The following is a 19,544-nucleotide window of genomic DNA, read 5'->3' as shown; positions in this document are numbered from 1 at the left end:
CCTATGATGCAAGTGCTCCTATATAACACTCTCTTATACGAAATACACATAAAACTTACATTATACTTCGATCAAAGACTTCCCCTCTTATCATATAAAACTCACATTATACTAATGGTTCCTCCACGTAACCATATCAACCATATTGCCAATTAACCATTTGTGATTCCATATACGTTCTCTGGTGATGTAGCGATTCTATCAATGGCGATGAAACATACGAATGTTGGGTGCCAACCCCCACTAATTCGGCCCTTACCATATGTCTGCACTCATCAGTGTCTGTCCTCCCCTTCCCTCAACCTTTCTCATCCTCTTCTCAAACCCTTCCCCTCTATTTCACGCCGTTACAGGATTATTCCTCCACTCCGCCAATGTAAGTTATTGATATTGAAGTCCCCCCGCAAATTCAGTTTAATTTCTCTTTAAAGACATTCTTTTGGTATTGAATCTTACTAAATTCCGGGGCGTTCGCAGCGTCAGGTAGAGTCCGAACAAATGTTCAGTCGGAAGGTGCGCAATGGATTCAAAAAGGTATGCAAGCTTTAAAAGTAAATAAATTAAATTCATTTTACTCGTTGACTAATATAGCTTGGTTTCGGGTGGCCCCTCATTTTCAAAGGAAAATTTCAAAGGAAATGTGTTTCCGCCTCTTTTTTTTTCCCCACAAAACGTGCTTTGTTAGAAAACTTGATTGAGTTAGATTGGTGAAATTTCTGTGAAATATTACCCTCGTACATGACAAGAACTGGGCATTGATATTGTGCCTGCCTTATCTGTAGTGCGGGATAAGCTGTGGGGTTGGCACCGGTCGTATGCTGCACTGTAGGGATGGGCTTGTAAATTGTCTTACTAAGCGCGGAGTTGCGCATGGGCTATTTATTGCCAATTGTGCTATGCAGATAAGATTGCATGTTGCCATACTATAGTAAGGATTGAACTTAGGACAGTTGTTGCTGGGAGGGGATTGAATTCTCAAGTGATAAATTTTGTCGACGCTCGAGTGATGAATTCTATGACTATAAAACTGAAATTCATTTTACAGGAACACTTAACTGAGAATTTATTACTTTATGTCGTAAAATGGCAAAAATGTTACGCAAGGAAATACATAACAACATTCTTATACACATAAGAGAAATCAATTTTGAAGATAGCCAATGTCAAAAGAAAACTTAATGGGAAAGACGATTGCTAAACTATTGCATATGTATTTTGATATTAAATTGTGACTTATACAAAAATCTTTCTTATTTTGAAACATGGAACAAGTTCAGTCTTCTCGCTGTGAGGGGTATGCTACCATTCTCTGTTTCACCCCTATGGTTAAAGAATGTACCTTAAGCGTTTAGTTTCACATGTTCTGAGAAATGATTTATTTGTAGGGAAGGCTTGAAGCTTGTTTAAGGCAAGAGATTTTTCACATTCCTTGTAGCAATTCCTTAATACATTCTAGCTCCCAACTTTTCTTTTGGCTAGAGAATGTTAGCACTCCGAGTAACAATTTCATGCCTTCTTTCTAAAGGCTCCCCTATTGCATGATGTTATTCCTATGTTGTTTTACATATTTGATCAAGATAAACAAGCTCCCTGAATTCTGCATGCACATGTCTAATTACTGACCCTCATTTGTCAGGAGGTGTTTTGCTTGTCATCTGATGGTTGTATCATATTCACTTTGTTAAACTCAATGATGATAATGGATCATTTATTTACAGTATACCTTAATCTATTATTGATACATCAAAATCTTTTTCACATAGTAAATGTAGCCTCTTACATGTGCTTTGCAATTAGAGAGTGAAAGAGATACGAAGTGATTTTTCTTATGATAATTAGAAGTGAACTCTTAAACAGGATTTGAATTAAGTAGAATGTGGACAGCAAAATGTCAATAAAATACTTTTCTTTCATCATACTGTTTTTTCATTTTGTGCTTTGTTTACCATATAGGGTAAAAGGATACTTATTGCATGTAGTACAGTAAGATATAATATAGAATAAATACTTTATTCATATACGCAATATGCTTATTACAATTACTTTGACGATTACAATTATGATTCTAAAGTCTCTTCCGGACGATGTACATATACTTTCCCGAAGGGGTGACTCAATCATCACGTGCCCTTTCGGATATTATTCTACCTGTCGGCTATAATATAGAATTTAACGACAACATCATCCCCCCAAAAGAAAAGTCGTCTCCGAATGACAATACAACAAACTCAAAATAAACAACTAATTACATCAATTTATAGATACTAAACAGAGGGATTCGTGCCTGGCATAGTGGCTGTTTGCGCCCTTAGTTCGTTCAGCTCCGTCCGTAGCTTGTAGACTTGCTCCTTCCGAACTTTCAATTCCACTTCCGCCTCCATCTGAAGCTCTAAAGCTGATTGCATCATCCTAGCAATTTCTCCCAACTCTTTCTTCTTCTCATCTACTACTCTCTCCTTCTCTGCTGCTATCTGTTCCTTCTCTGTTGCCAATTTTTGTAGCTGACTTTGTCTGTCTAACAAGGCTGCCCTCTTGGATTCCCAGGCTGCCCTCTCCATGGCTAATTTGGCAGTTGGCTCCTCCTGAGCACTCTCAGTTGCTACCTGTTCTGCTTGGCTCCTCCGAAGGGTGTAATATGCCTCCCTGTGTATCTCCACTATCTCGTGAGTCAAAGCCTCTACTCGGCTTTCCATACCAAGATCTCTTGTTGTGGCCCAATCTTGTCACATCTTTGCAGGCTCCACATCTGACCATCCCTGTTCCTCTAAATAAACTGTAAAGGCAGCCGGGCATCCCAATCTCATGAATGATACTACTCCCTCCAGCTCCTTTACTACTGAGTCCAAAGTCTGAATCTCTGCAGAGGCCACTATCTGGTGTGCCCAAGTCGCTAGAGCTGCCATAGCAGCGAAGAAGGCCTCTCTCATCCCTGCTTCCGGCACTACTGGATGTTGCTGCACACCCATAGCCCTCTCAACTGCTTCCGCCATCCGCTCGACAGTGCTATGTGGTCATCCCTCATCTTGTGTCAACTCCTCCACCTGTGCTTGCGGAGGGTCTTCCTCTGGAATTGCTTCTTGCGTAGGTGTTTGCAGGTACACCACTCTAGGTGCTGGAGTATAGTGGAACCGCGTACTCAGGTATGTGCTCAACTTAGGTATGTGCTCAACTTCTGGGTTCTGCTCTCTTTGTCTCGCTCAGGTGATGCTAACAATGCCATATCCACCATAACCACTGCATCTAAACCTACTACGTCCAATTGGACACCAGACGCCTTGAAACCCTTGCTTGTTGGTATCTCCATTATGCCTACCTTCATGTCCATCTCTGTGTCAGGTACAAGTACCTCATCCCCAGCCTCTGGTAAAGCCTCATGAGCAGGCTCCGTTGTTACCTCTGGAGTGGCTATCTCTGTTGGTGACAGATGTGCCTTTGCTAATGCCTTCGGAATTGCTTGTGTCTTTGCTCGTACTTCCGCGGTAGGTTGAATCGCAACTGAAGCTGGTGTCATCACTACTGGTTGCCTGAGCTGACCAAAATCCGGAATGCCATGTATACCTACGGGAGCCAAATGTGCTGTCGCTGAAAGTGCAGGCCGTGGGAATCTCAACAGTGTAGCTGTAATTACCTCTACCTCCTCCCCATCGGTCCCACTTTCCTCTGAAGAAGTCTCCACCCAACCACTGTCTAAATTTCCTTCGTCTGATCTTAGTCGTTTTTGTCCAATTGTGGTCTATGTGCCAAGTGTATCAAGATGCCTCCACTGCATGATCGGTGGTTCGCCTGGTGCAAGTGGTCTCGATTTGGCCTCTAGTGCATCGTTAGGAATCATTTGCGTTGTTGCCTCCAAGAATAGGCCGATGGCATAATGCGACATGTAGAATATCTTGTGTTGTAATGTCATGGATTCATGCATCCGTTCAGCCAACAATGCGGCCCAGTCATACACGCTATCGTGCAGAATCCCATTCATCATTGCCACATGTGGAAATGAAATATTTGAGGCACAAATAGAACCTGTGAGGCGACTCTTCATGACGTCCATTAGACAACGCCAATGACCTTCCTGCACATTGGATTTCTTCAACCCTCTACCCCTTGATGTGTCCTTGAGAGCTTCTTGTTCCGCCTGCGTCAGGTCCCCACACAGGAGCTGTATCAAATGTATTTTTACTTCTTGGCTTATCTTTTTAGGTTTACTCTCTATTTTCCTTCCCCCTTGTGCATGGCCAGGTATCCCAAATACCCGTGTGAAGTCGGCCGGTTTGAATGATACCACCAAGTTGCAACCAAGGTAAGCAAATGTATTGGTTCGAGAGAACCTATCATACGTTTTTATCATGATGCGTAGAAACCCTTCATAATCTCTGATACAGAACACAGGCATTTGTATCACCCCTTTGACTTGTGCCTTTTGAATGCTGGCCTTTGCTAGATGGTTATCAGGTGCCTCCTACCACCACTTCCGGCATTCTGTTCCATTTAGTGTTTCAAATGCAACATTTTGTGCTGTGGGAATATCCGTCGCAGCTGACTGTGTTGTTTGCTTCACTTACTTTTTGCTTGGTCCTGTACTGTTCCTCCTACTACACAGACTCCAGATGGCAAAGTTTTGACATTTCTGTTCATCGTTACAGTTGTCGCTAAATCCTGTTCCAGTTTCTTTTTCCAGGCTCTCTTGCCGGCTGAATGCATAACTATCGCCTTTTTGTCATTTTGCTTGAATACAACAAAATCGGTTAGGTCAATTACCTCTCCATACAATTTCCTAGTGCTTTCGTACAACTTCTTCTTTCCCAATTCTATTTGCTGTACGAATGCAGTCCTTTCTCCTTCCGAGATTTGTACGAATGGTGATTTCTCCTAAAATTTTGAAGTATTTCAGACAACGCAAGGTCCGTACAGTATACAGTACTCTTTGCCTGTAATCCTCTTGGCCGTATGGTGTACGACAAACGAAGATGTGCTTATTGATGGTTGTATGACTTTTTCTTCTCCAGGCTCCTGCCGTATGAAATGGCTCCTTGTCTTCGTTCCTTGTTCTATTCTGAGTTCTCCAGGCTCCTGTCATATAATGGTTTTGAGTTCTTAAATTGTTGATGTTATATATCCATGCTTATTCCTCGTCGTACAGTCGTACGGTCTCCTTGCTACTATACGGTCTCCTCACTCTAACTGTTGCTTCCATACGAACCATAATGTATGGTTCTCCTACTGTCGATGTCTATACGAGTTCGTTGTATGGTCACCCAACCTCCAGTCAATCTAGCCGTACGGCCGTATAGTGCACTTACGGGCCTCTTTCTGCAACTTTCCTAGTCATACGGTGCTTTGTTCCTTCGATCGTACGGTGTCCAAGGACCCTGTACTGTTCTTCTCCTGCCCATACAGTCGTACGGTGTGGTCTGTTCTCTATTGTTGTCTTTCTCCTTGGTGGCCGTATAGTGCCTTAATCTCCTTCTTGATGGCCGTACAGTGACTTTAATCTCCTTCTTGACGTCTTCCCATTTAGTCAATATTTGAGGATTTGTGTCTGCAAACCAATCGATTGCTACACTCCGTAGGGTCGTTGGAAACTGCCGGACCCAATCATCCTCGTCTGTTACACCATTTGCTGTCCATATTGTTTCACATGTCTTGCAGTGTTTGATCAGATTTGTCGTTCCGTCACCATTAAACTTCGACAATTTCTCCTTTGGTCTTGCCATTGCTACTTTCTTTTGATTCTATGGTACTTGTTGTGTACTCGTGTTGTTTTGAGCACCCGCGTTGTTTTGAGTACCCGTGTTGTTCTGAGCAACCGCGTTGTCTCGCATAACCGCACTGCTTCGGACAATCGCCTTGCTTCCAACAACCGCATCACCTGGTGAAAGAAAATCTTCCTCAAGTGAAGTTGTTCGATTCTCTGCTTGTATCCGTTCATCAGGTATATCGGGAATAAAGAGTTCACTCCATGCTTGTGCTCCTTTGGCACTTCGAGCCGTGTGACTTCCTTCCCTTCCGTTCGGATGCTCTACCCTTGGCGTATACAAGTTAAGAAACTCCTCCCTCATCTTGTCCACCAAATTCAATCGCTGTCGAGTCTCTTCTAGCAATTGCTCGGCACTCCTCGGTGTGCTAAGTGAATGCACTCCCTCCATCTGTGCTCTTTCACCCCCTCGGTGCCCGTTGACAATCTGCTAAAGCTTTTGTCTGCGCTCCGCCTGTTGTGCTAAAATTAAAACTTCCTGTGCTGTGCGTATTTCATCCTTATCTTTTGTCTTATTCCTATCCTTGTTAAGCAGATTTGGCATTAATCTTCATCACACTTCCTTTGTTCTAGGTTCGACTGGCAACGATGCCAAATGTTTACTGTACAGAGTAAAAGGATACTTATCGCATGTAGTATAGTAAGATATAACACATAACAAATACTTTATTCATATACACAATATGCTCATTACAATTACTCTGATGATTACAATTATGATTGCAAAGTCCCTTCCGAATGGTGTACATATACTTTCCCAAAGGGGTGACTCAACCGTCACGCGCCCTTTCAGATACTATTCTACCCATCGGCTACAATATAGAATTTATTGACAACATGCTTGTCTTGTACCATCTCAGATCCACTATCAGGAATATATGTAGAGTTTTGTATGTTGGAGTGATAAATGTGTAGACTGATTTATCAGTCTAAAATCTAGATGCATTATTTTGCATTTTTTTATATGACTTTGGCAATGACTTTCAGCCGTGGAAAATTTTCCTTGCTTCTGTTTTTGTGAGAAGTGTACAGTGTACACTATCCCTTATGCTTCTGCATCTAATGTTTGGTTTTGAGTGGGTTCTAGATTTCTTTTCTTTGAGGAAAGATATTGAAAATGCGGTGAAGCGTGTTGAGGAGACCATGGCATCAGCAGGGCTGGAACAAGCACAAGCAAATCTATCTGATTTGGAGCACAGAGCTGCAGACAGTAACCTGTGGGATGATCCTGGGAAAGCACAGGAGACACTTCTTGCTTTGACAGACACCAAGGAAGACATTAGCCTGCTCAACGACTTTCAGTCCAAGGTTTGATTACAATACCTTTAGTCAGGTCTTTGATGTGCTGTTACTAAATGTTACAGATATTTGTAAGGTTGTGTGTGCAATTAAACTGGGTCTCACTCCTTTTTTAAATGTACAAAAAACTCTACTTTAGGGGGGATGTTATACTTTAATTATGATGAAAAACTAAAACAATGAAATATTCTGTATTTATTGAAATTTAATTTATATATTTATTTCAATTCAAAGCCCATCATATGAATTTCTTTTGTAAATAAGAAATACATTTCTATACATCTGTTGTAAAGCAATCTAATAAAAAAATTGACCATAAATTGTTTGGATACTAACCTGGCACTTATCATCCCTTTGATTTTGTCATAGTGTTGGTTTATACATGCAATTCCTAGCCTGCTCTGGTAATCATGTATAAATGTGCACATCCCTGCTAGAATTCTAGAATATTTATGTTTGGAAGACAAATGGAGCACATTTTTTTGTCCCATTTATGTTAAATTTCTTGACACGAATTTAGGAAGCAACTCTATCAGCATATTTATGACTATAGTAGAAAATTCACCATGTAAAAATCAGAGTGTTATTCCAAAATAAGAAATAGTATCATAATAATTTTGTTTCCATGGGATTAGATCCCATGGACAAATGATCATCTTTTTAAATTTGTAAACAGTATAAAAATATAAGGAAGGAATGAGCTTTTTAGGGAATTGCACAAGAATATATTGTTATATTATATATGGCTATATGGTTTTGTTGACTTATTCTTCTTGAACTATATTTCATAAATGAAGGCAAATATTTAATAATGTAAGAAGCATAGATTAATAAAGCCATATAGCATAGTAGCACAAATCATTCTTGGGAATGATTTGACAAACAAGAAGAAAAATAATCTTTTCAATTTATTAGGGAAAACATTGGGTTAGGGTTAGAAATAACTCAAAATCCCTAAGTTTTTTCGCCATAAAAATTGATAAAATGTATCAAAAAATGGAAAACTGTGATTTTATGGTTCAAGATCTCATTTGTTTTTTTTCTCAGGGAAAAACTCCATGTGGGAGGCAAGAAAAGATAAATTGTTTGTTGTGTATTATTAGAGATTATTGCTTTGATGCCTTACATATTTTTTTGACCTTGTTAAAAATTCCCCATCATTTCTGTCTTGTTCTGCATAGTTTGTTTGGTAATTTGTTTTTTGGTGGATTTTAGTAACCTGTAGGTTAAGTTAGTATAACTGTCTGTGGCAAGTTCCATCTAGCGAAATTCTTTGAGCTTTGAAGGTTACACTTTTATGGATTAGTGCCTCTATAAATCAAATGGGTGTAGAGCTTGTAAGCTTATCTGAGAAGTACCTTAGAAAGATCTCACTTGCGATGATAATTTTTTTTCCTTTTTTAACTATTCTAATAACTGAGTGTCATTAATAGGCATTCATTCAAAAGAATGATAAATACTTTTCGTGAGAGAGTTGAGGAATCTTAGCCTTATCCACTGCTGAAGTTGATCACTTTAATCACAAGGATTCAAAAATTTGTTCTCAATACCAATGGCATATTATTTACTATGAAGGATTGTTTATACATAACAATGTAAGAATGGTCAGTACTTTCTCATTGCGTGGGACACCATTGAAATTATTATATTTTGAAAATTTTAATTTTCTCCAAAAACAATGCCCCTTTGGAGTCAGTGATTCATTGATACAAATTTTCCATTAGTGTTGAACCATATTTTGTCTGTTGCTGCCACAGTGTGAGTTCAACAACATGAAACTTATCAATCAGGTGGGTCACTAAAATGTTTATTAGAGAAGGGAACCGAATGCCCGTGGAAGTCATATGGATGAAATTAAACTCAGATGGGACTTCAGAAGGTATTCCTAACCAAACTTGACCTACAAGTGTACCACAATTATGATATCTTGATGCTTTTGGTGTTGGGTTTTACTCAGAAAATAGAGATAACAGCAAAAAGGAAAGCCAAAGTAGATGCAAGGTACATACAGAAATATCCTTTGAAAGCCTTTCTAGAATGAAGGGGAAAACCCAACCACACCAACAAAAGATCTTCTTTATTGATAATAAAATGTTCGAGTGTACAATGCCTTTTGCTAGATGCGATATATATAACATAAGAGAGACTCTTTACTTTACAATCGAATGTCTCTTGAAATTCCCAACAATATAACTCTTTATTACAAATACTACTCTTCATATTTCCATGCCTTAACACATGATGAATACCATGTGTCTTTATATTTAATATTACATTATTATAAATGTCTTTTCAGCTGAAGGTGATAATAACGGAATTAATACCCAAGAGATAAACATTTCTATTGCAGCTACAAACCAAGAGATAAAGATTTCTATTGCAGCTACAAACTCTAACACTTCCTCTTAGCGAGAGAGAAATCTTTAGCTGAATAGTCATAGAAAGCTGCAACCAAAATGTCAATGATAAAATCTAATCACATAGATCCTATAAAATTTCATGGAATCACTCAACATGAAAATCCTGCAAGAAACACAATCAATTTTCATCATAGATTTTCTCAATATGATGTTATAAAAACTCTCAATATGACACTAAGAGAACAATTTGCTCATTGTTAATAATCATGGAATCACTCAACATGATAGACTTGTAACAATTACTCAAAACGATGGAATCACAGAACAAGAGAGACTTGTAAGAATCATAGTTAAGCCTTTGATCATAAACTTTGTCAACTTGAATTGTCATGGAATCTCTCAAAATGACATCCAACTCCCATCACAAAATCTCTCAACGTGATGTCATCGTGGACTCTCTCAACATGATGTTCACTTTCTTTAGTGAAAGAGTTTTCATAGTCATCATGGACTCTCTCAACATGATGTTCACTTTCTTGAGTAAAAGTGTTATCATAGATGATTCTTACAATCTTATTCACACAAGAATAGAAATAGGCATAACAAGACTTAGTTCTATTTAAGTCTTAAATTTTACAAATACCACAAGCATTACAAGCATATATGAGAATGATGGGGGTTCTTTTAGCACTCTCTCTTGATTATGAAGCTTCCCTTTGAAGCTAAAATCTCCCTCAAAAGCTCAACATCTCCCTCTGGAACTATAATCCTTATCTTGTTGCATCTTGCCACCAAGAGAGATAATCTAACATAAACATAGATACTATTCTAGTTACATAAAATTCATGAACTATACAAAACTAGAATACATATCTTTATGTAGGTTAATCTTACTCAAGAAGAATCTTTGCACACAAATTAACCTCTCTACATGATCTCAAGAACTCAAATGCTCAAATGTTTGTGTCTCGGTTCACAAGAGTCACGCATGGCAATGTCGTTTAAGTGAAACACGCATGCATATGCTATAGAGAAGATTCACACATTGAACTGACTCTAGCAAAAAAATCTTTCTCTTCACCCAAACCATACATAGGTGTGACTGAAGATGATATCTGTTCAAATCTCTTGAAGACCAAACCACTAGCAAGGATGACCAGAAGAATTCATCATCATTTTCCATTCTTAGTGCCTGCCCGAGCTTCGTCACCATTGAAGGGCCTTCAAAAAACTTCAAAGCTCTGGATTTGAAGAATTTGCAGCACTCGGACAATTGAGCACCATAGCATCGGTTTAAATTTACCCTCTGGAATTGGCTTCCTCCAAACAAAATCTCTGCAAGAATGGAAAAAAACAACAATTGTCAAGGCCAAAAAATTCCCACAATATATGAAGTAGACACCATTAATATCATGGCAAGCACAAATTAACTCTATGGCAATATCAAAAAATATTTGACGAATAATCACGAAAGATATTGGCCAATACAACCAGGAAATTCCAGCATAAATTAAAAAATACAATAGGAAGGATAACCAAAGACGACAAGCACAAAGAACACCGTTGAATAGAGACCTCTAATAAAATCCGATGGCCTCGATCACAATAGTAGTGTTCTCTGATCTCAAACGGACATGAAGCTCAGAAACAAAGTCCATTAATGCCTATATTGCACAAAACTACCATTGCTAGTCTTTGCAAGCCACACACTAAACCGATATGATATAGGAAATATATCTAATACATGCTAAACACGATAAATAATAGTTTAAAAACCACGCATTAAACCAACATGATATAGGAAATATATCTCAATATGGGTTTCATTCACAATGAAGCATGAATAGAGTGTAGATGATCTAAATCTAAGTTGCCGATTCGGGTTTGGGGACGGATTCGGGTTCTAGGTTTGGGTTCGTGGGTTCGTGGGTTCGTGCAACTTTTTTTCTCATTTGGGTTCGTGGGTGGGTTCGTGAGTATATCTATGTACACACACACACGAGAAACATGCATAGTTGCAAAACAAAGTCATTTCACAATATGGACAATTGTTGCTTGATCATTGATTAATGCCAAATGTCAATGATAAACATTCAATACTCGCTCATTAATCTATCTTCATGATTGTAAAGAAAATTATACATTGAATGATTAAATTGCAAAATAGAATTGCAAAACATAGACTAGTTCATCAAATAATACATTGAATTACTGAATTGCAAAACAATGACTAGTTTATCAAATAATAAAGTTTGAAACATGATGATAAATGACAAGTGTTTAGTAGTTTATCAATAATCATAGTATCAAATGGCCTTCAAGGGTCAAATGGATCATCATAAAATGAGGGATCAATGGCTTCATCCCCAACTGCAACTATATCTAGATCCTCATCATTGGAACTCAAACTAGTTCCACTAGTCCCATATGCTGCTATATCATCATTCTCCTCCTCAACATAAGAGATTAGATGAGTGAAATGTTTTTTATTAAGTTCCTTTTAGAGTTACATAAGAAAACAATTAAAAAAATACTCTTTAAAGTTGTTTTAGCCCCGAGTTTGTTGTGGGTTCATCCGGGTTCGCTCAAGCAAGGATCCAGATGAACCCATAATCCAAACTAAGGATCGTACTCGGACTTGTAGTGAACTTGGGGGCAAATACGGACCCAGACCTGAATCTGGGCAATAGGGATGAATCCGACTTCTTAGATTTAAATCGATCAAGATATAGAACATATTGAGCAAGGTATTTTTTAGTGGCTCTATTTGCCAATTGGCTAATTTTTGAAATTTTTGGCTAGTAATTTGGCTAATAATTTAAAATTTAATGTAAACTAAATCGCCACATTTTTAGAAAATTTAGTTCTCAAATATTTAAATCGCTCACTATTTTTTTTAATAAAAAAAATTATCTCAAAGATTCGCCACAATATTCGATACATGATTAGATTTGACTCACCTAAATATTATATATTATTGGAGAAATGAAAATTAATTCACCAATAATTATAATAATTATTAGTTACTTTAGGGATATATCACCAATATTTTGTTTTCACTATTGGTTTAAAATATAATGTAATGATTCTCATAGTATTCCATGAGGTAAAAAATGTTCAATTTTGATTTGTAGTATTCCATGGTGATTAGTGAACTTCCTATTATTGTTGAGATTCGCTAATATTTTCTACACAAATTATGATTCCAAAATAGTTGCGAGTATAAATAATATTCAAAAAAAAAAATTGAGAGATTCACCAATAGATTTTTTTTTTCAAAATAATGAAAGGTTCGCCAATATTTTATATCTTTTTCTGGAGGGGGTTTACTAAAGTATATTCTAATATTGAGATATGGAATAAATTTAATCATCAATAGAACTCAAGGAGAATTACCCGAAAAAGGTAGCAACACAAAGAACAAGACGAAAGATCATTTGCCATTACACACATACGTTACTGCAAGAAGAGGCCAACTAGCACATTTATTAACTAAATGACCTATCGGTAATATTAAAAAAAAGCTCCAAAATGACAACTCCATAACAAACAGAAAACAACAAGAACATTTAAGAGTTTAGAAAAAAACTGACGTTTAAATATATCCTGCAAAGCACGAGTAAATAAAAGAAAACTGAGAAAATATATTTGAAAGGAGTAGTGACACTTCCCTGATTGGAACCACCGAAACCACACTGATTTCTTAGTGGTTCTGTGCTTGCTGGAAGTGCTTTCGAATATGCTCGAGCTTCTCAACTCTAAAGCAACTTTGCTCCTGCAAATTTAACATGTTGATTCTGCACAACCTACAGCATTGATAGCGAAGGATTGGAGGGCCTTCTCCGATGACAGTGTAAAACTCCCCCACCACCGCATTCATGGTTTGGTGCATCCGGTCTTATGTGAATATCCTATTTCGAGAATATCCAACCTAATGTACCCTTAATATGCAAAATGAGAGAGGCCAAGATTTGTTCTTTGAATGGAAGAGTCGCTTCTTGACTCAAATTATTCCTTCTTCTCCGAGCACGACAAATTGTTTGCATTTGAAATGCAAGCGAATGTTGAACAGATATAGACGTTCATACAAAAACTTAAAAAAAAATCTGTGGAGCTAACAAAAAATCCATAGATCAACAAAGGCAATGATAGGCATTCTTATATATTGTAATTAAACCAAGCTCTGATACCATGTTGGGTTTTGACCAAAAAATAGAGATAATAGCAAGAAGGAAAGCCAGAGTAGATTCAAGGGACACAAAAATATCCTAGGAAAACCTTTTTAGAATGAAGGGAAAAACCCAGCCACACCAACAAAAGATTTTATTTATTGATAAAAAATTGTTTTAGTGTACAATGCCTTTTGCTAGATGCGATAAATATAACACAAGAGAGACTCTTCACTTTACAATGGAAGGTCTTTTGAAATTCCCAACAATATAACTCTTTATTACAAGTACAACTCTTTGTATGTCCATGCCTTAACGCATGATGAATGACATGTCTTTATATTTAATATTACAATTATCATAAACATATTTTTCAGCTGAAGGTGACTATAACGGAATTAACACCCAGAGACAGAGATTTCTATCGCAGCTACAAACTCCAACATTAGGGAAACAATTTTAATAATGTGGCTGAAATGATAGGAACTAGATTGCTAAGAAGAATGAATTTAACTAAATTTAGGCAACCATTTTTTTAAAGAAATTATTACTGTCTCAAATAATTTGAGGCCAAGAACTTTAGTCTTGGAGCTTGAGAAGTTGTTGTCTGAGTTTCCCTTGCATCAGGATGTCCCAAATCCTTCTTCAAGTGATAAGGTTGCTGAACATATGCTGCCAAAAAATTGGTTAATTAGTCTATGACCAAAGTGATAGATTAGCACCAGGGAGTTATGGAACCTTAGGTTGTTGCCTTTTCGGAGTGGCTTATAAATGCTGTACAAGGTGATTCACAGATGAGGATGGAGGGAACTAAAAGGTTTAATGATTCAATGGTCAACATGGGTTAGTAGTCATGCATGGGACCACAGGCTTAAGTAGTAACTTATCATCATCAGAGAGAGAAAAAGCGAAATTATCTTGTAGGAATCTGTCAAAGGAATGAATACTTGTAATTTAATATTTGTTAAGAATATAACCTAGATAACCTATAGGTCTGATGGTACAGAGCGTACTTGCTCTTCCATACATATATTCCTAATGAATGGCTTTCAAATTAATATATATTTTCTCTAAAGGTGCCGGCGATTTATAGAGAAATACCTTATTTTGTTCTAGGTTAAACTTAGTTAGTAATAACTAATTTATCTACTAAGATCGCCGGCTTAGGGATGACAAATTTGTTTGTTAATGCCAAGGGTTATGTCCCTTGAGGGACATGCCCTCTAGATAGGATATATGTATGGGTTGTTAATGCAGTTTGGAGGACACATACACGCAGCAGTCTGATCTTCCAAGCATTCCACTTCCTTCGAATATATAGCAAAGATATTCTCAATCATCCAAGATTGAGTGTAGAGGACTGGATCTGCAGTAAACATTGGTGATATCTGCCTCAATAAAATCTGAATATACATATTGTTTAAAAGATCATTCTTAGCAACTCAAAACTGAACTATAAGTCTGATTCAAGACTCAAGAATTTGCAGAACTTTACAATATTTATGTATCTGCCCTGGAAATAGGAGGGCATGAACCCCAAAGGCTGTCAGGTGCTGAAAGCAGAGATTTTAGCAATGGATACAAGACAGGCTTTATCAGTGAAAGGCCATGTTCACCCCTCCTTCATGGATCTCGCACATTTGAGATGTGGCAGCCTCTCCATCTTGGTTCACACAGTTTACCAGAAGGTCTTCAATGTTATTGCTATTTTTTGGTACCATTCGCTCTCTTTTAACATTTAACTTCTGTAACGATTTTAGTGAAAAAAAATAAATCTTTAAGTTCTATTTAGAAAGCATCTGGTAGAAATCTGTATAAGTTTCTGTATTAGTGTGTCGGATCAGACTCCACAATTTATCACTAGGATTTGGATAAAAAAAGATCTATGCCAATAAAAGGAGGATGAAAGGCAGGTGTGTATCTTTACCTGATGTAACTGAGCAGTGACAATGCTGAGAGTCCTGATAGTGTTTTGACTGTGCTAGATTGTGGAATAATGGATAAGTTGCTGAAATTTTAGTTGTTTCTTGCAGCTCTATACTGTACAGAAAGCAAGAGATATCCAGCTGGATCTACATATTAAATTTAGAAGAGACTTTTTTGCATTGTAATATAGGACTCTGCTCAGCCTTACTGGCAAAGTTATCAGTCTATGGCAGCTCAGTATAGTTTTAGTTTTAGAGCTAGATGTACTGTGGATGCCATTATTTTTCAACTTTCCATTTTATGAGCAAGATGGGAATGCTCACAGCCTATCTGAATGCATACACTTGGAAATCCTCAGTTTCGGGAATGGGATTGAAAGTTTTACTGATGTGACTCATTTTTGGGATGGTCACAGCCTATCTGAATGTATACATTTGGAAATCCTCAGTTTCATGACTGCGATTGAAAGTTTTACTGATGTGACTCATTTTCAATAATTAATATTGTTTCCTCCTATTTGAATTTTATTTTTAATGTGTTAGTGATTTATTACTGTCACAGTGACACATTAATAAATACATTAATAAATACACTTGGAAATCCTCAGTTTCGGGACTGGGATTGAAAGTTTTACTGATGTGACTCATTTTTTGGGATGTTCACAGCCTATCTGAACGTATACATTTGGAAATCCTCAGTTTCATGACTGCGATTGAAAGTTTTACTGATGTGACTCATTTTCAATAATTAATATTGTTTCCTCCTATTTGAATTTTATTTTTAATGTGTTAGTGATTTATAACTGTGTCACAGTGACACATTAATAAATACACTTGGAAATCCTCAGTTTCGGGACTGGGATTGAAAGTTTTACTGATGTGACTCATTTTTGGGATGTTCACAGCCTATCTGAATGTATACATTTGGAAATCCTCAGTTTCATGACTGCGATTGAAAGTTTTACTGATGTGACTCATTTTCAATAATTAATATTGTTTCCTCCTATTTGAATTTTATTTTTAATGTGTTAGTGATTTATTACTGTGTGGAGTTCTTTGATGAAAACATAATTCTTTGTGACTTGTTCTCTTGCTTGTGTTGTGAAGCTATTTGTTTTCTTTAAGGTGGTGAAGATCATCTGCACTTAATTGCTATGCTTTCTTGAATGTCAATTTTAGTTTGAATATTCCATTTTGTGCAGGTTGAGGATCTGAAGACAATAATACAGCTAACAGAGGAAATGCAGACAGTAGATTATGGATTCCTTGACGAAGCTTCTGAAATTGTTGAGGACTTGAATAACTCACTGGACCGTTATGAATCAACAAAGCTACTTTCAGGACAATATGACAAAGAGAATGCTTGTCTAACAATCAGTGCTGGTGTTGGGGGTGCTGATGCTCAGGTAATATTATTATTATATTTATTTTAAAGGACTTATGGCTATGATAAAAAAATCTCTTTATTTTATCCCACACTATTATTGGATGACAAATCTACAATGAATAGAATTCAATTAACCTGTTTTTATTTTTTTTAATTGGTAAGAGGCCGCAGCCAAGATATTATTATTAAAAACTTTATTTATTAAGTTTGACTAGACTCAAACCCAATGCCTCCTAGATAAGAGGCTCACAATTTATTGTTGTGTTGTAGGCTCTTGCTTAGATTAACCTATTGTTGCAAACCTTGGATTTGGCAACTTTTAGGAGGCCCAAAAACTCTAAAAGCTTGGAACTCAGCCAAAGCTGGGTAAAAACTTCGCAAAATAATTGAACTTTTGAAAATACATAATTTTTTATTAATATTCTTTAAAAAAAGCAATACAAACATGCCACATAAGGGGATAGGAGGCATGATACATCATCCTAAGAGAAAAACAACACTGATAATATGGAGCCGCTGGTGGAAGAAATGCAGCAGTAGGGAACTAACAATGAGATGCTAAGGTCTACAACATAGCCATAGTCAGTGAGCCTATAGGAGAATTCTAGCAAGATAAAAGCCTGAGAAAAATACAAAAAGTTGAATACCTACTAAGTTTATATTCAAAGATGTGCCTACAAGTTATGGAAAAAGGAAACATCAGATGGAAGCAAAAGGCAAATATAATACTGTAAGGAAGGGCCGTGGCAAGGGGAAGAAAAGAAAGGAATTCACCTACACACTGGAAATCCGCAAGTTAACTTAACGAGCTTTTATTGCTTCATATTTTTGCACAAAAAGACAAAGTGTAACGCCCCGCTAGGGAACCCAAAAGAAATTAACCTAAAGTTTCACTAAGTTTGTAAAACATTTTCTTTTAAAGATAATAAACAACAACAAATAATATAGCGGAAGCAAAAACAACAAGAGATAAAATAGCGGAAGCAATAACTCACATACAACCATCATAAACAGATTACACCTCCGAAGGGTCCCATGACGTAGAATCACATTTAAGTTTAATAATATTAAATCTAACACAACCAAAATCCACATCATAGAATTATTACAAGTACAAATCCTTTTAAACAATATACAATTATATAAGATGCCACCTGACAATAATTAGAAATGCTTAATCATCCGCTGTACAAGTCACAGGGTATGATAAGCTCAAAGAATATACAACATATATAAAATATATCATCTCATATGATCTATGACAAATCAAGTACAATACAACCGAGAATAATCATCCAACAGAAATACAAGATCAGAAAGGATCAAATGCCCAGATACATCCAACAACGACATCCAATGGTCGGATCTCAATGGTATAAGAAAAATGCACTACCACCCGACCTCGTAGAACCTAAATGGCCCACACTCATCGTGTTGAGGAGATAAACTCAACTCCCATACGAATATCAAAACACAAGTCATAACCAACATCTAGGTCAAGGAAACACCTGAAAGCAAACTATCTCAAAGGGAACCAAGACACAAGTATCATCTAAACCTAGAGGCAACAAAGACATGTAGGAAATCTACTATGCAAGTGGACAAGTGCCATCGCATGAGCCAACTCTAAGGTTACCCTAGCAGCCTCGCTGGACTTCGCCCCCCCCTAGTGTCTCTATGCGACATCAGTGTCCTTTCGTACAGACAAGGCATACTAAGGAGTCAACTCTAAAGTTACCATGGCAGTCTCTTAGGACTCTGATCCCTAGTGACCTTATGGCACCGATATCTTATTAATTCATTTTAAACCCATTTAATGAAATGTTATCACCTATTAAAACAACCTACAATGGGTTACCTAGGGAACCTCTTTATGGCTCCGGCTTCCATTGCAAACCACTTCCCAACATGACATACAAATAACCTACCCTAAGCTTAGCAAAAGCAGAATATCTCTTAAGATCATAAAATACACATCAGTTATAAAACAAGCAACTGAAAAGCACTGAAATATCACTAATCAAAATCACAGATTCACCAATACAATCATCCTAATAAGACTGATCCAAAATCAAGTACACATATACCAACCTATAACATAACCAAAACCAAATCACGATAATCACCTCAGTCCTATACAAGCAACTAGAGAGCAATCCAAAGATAATTGATTGAAGACTCAAAGGTTACACCAGAAAAGTCATATCATTCACCTTAGTTCTGCACAAGAAATTGGAAAGCACAACAAAACATCTGATCAAACTCATCATAGAACACACATGACACATCACCATGGTTGGGTATAAAAGATCGTAGCTAAAATAAGCTATAACATCATCACAGAACTAAACCCCCAAGCCTCTAGTAAACATCCTGACTGGTCAAAGTACTAAGTCAACCCTAAAACCCATAACAATAAACCACACGTCATAAAGAGTACATACAAAATTAACTTTTATAATTCATTACGTTTTTTGAAAACACAATAGTTCAATTTTCACTAAAGGTTTCAAGTTTTCATTTTTCATTTTCAAGTATTACAGATTTGCTAAAGTTCTCGAGTCCACATGAGTCTCAATACTCAACAAATCATAAAAAGTCATTTAAACATTAAACCCCATATGTAAAACCACACATCTCACTAGAGTCTTTTAA

General features: G+C 37.0%; 1 protein-coding gene across 1 annotated transcript in view; it reads left to right on the top strand.

The window, feature by feature from the left end:
• Positions 1-66: 66 nt before the first annotated feature.
• Positions 67-19,544, top strand: part of HCF109 (high chlorophyll fluorescent 109) — an 85,209-nt gene continuing 65,731 nt past the window's right edge. The window contains exons 1-4 of the mRNA XM_089787202.1: positions 67-376; positions 478-534; positions 6,837-7,057; positions 16,705-16,908. Coding sequence (XP_089643328.1) covers positions 205-376; positions 478-534; positions 6,837-7,057; positions 16,705-16,908 — 654 coding nt within the window. The 5' untranslated portion in view covers positions 67-204. The remainder of the gene's footprint in view (positions 377-477; positions 535-6,836; positions 7,058-16,704; positions 16,909-19,544) is intronic.

The sequence above is a fragment of the Cupressus sempervirens genome, chromosome 6 (assembly GCF_028749045.1).
Source record: "Cupressus sempervirens isolate cs-2001-9-10 chromosome 6, ASM2874904v1, whole genome shotgun sequence".
Taxonomy (NCBI): Eukaryota; Viridiplantae; Streptophyta; class Pinopsida; order Cupressales; family Cupressaceae; genus Cupressus; species Cupressus sempervirens.
This window is presented reverse-complemented; position numbering and strand designations above follow the sequence as displayed.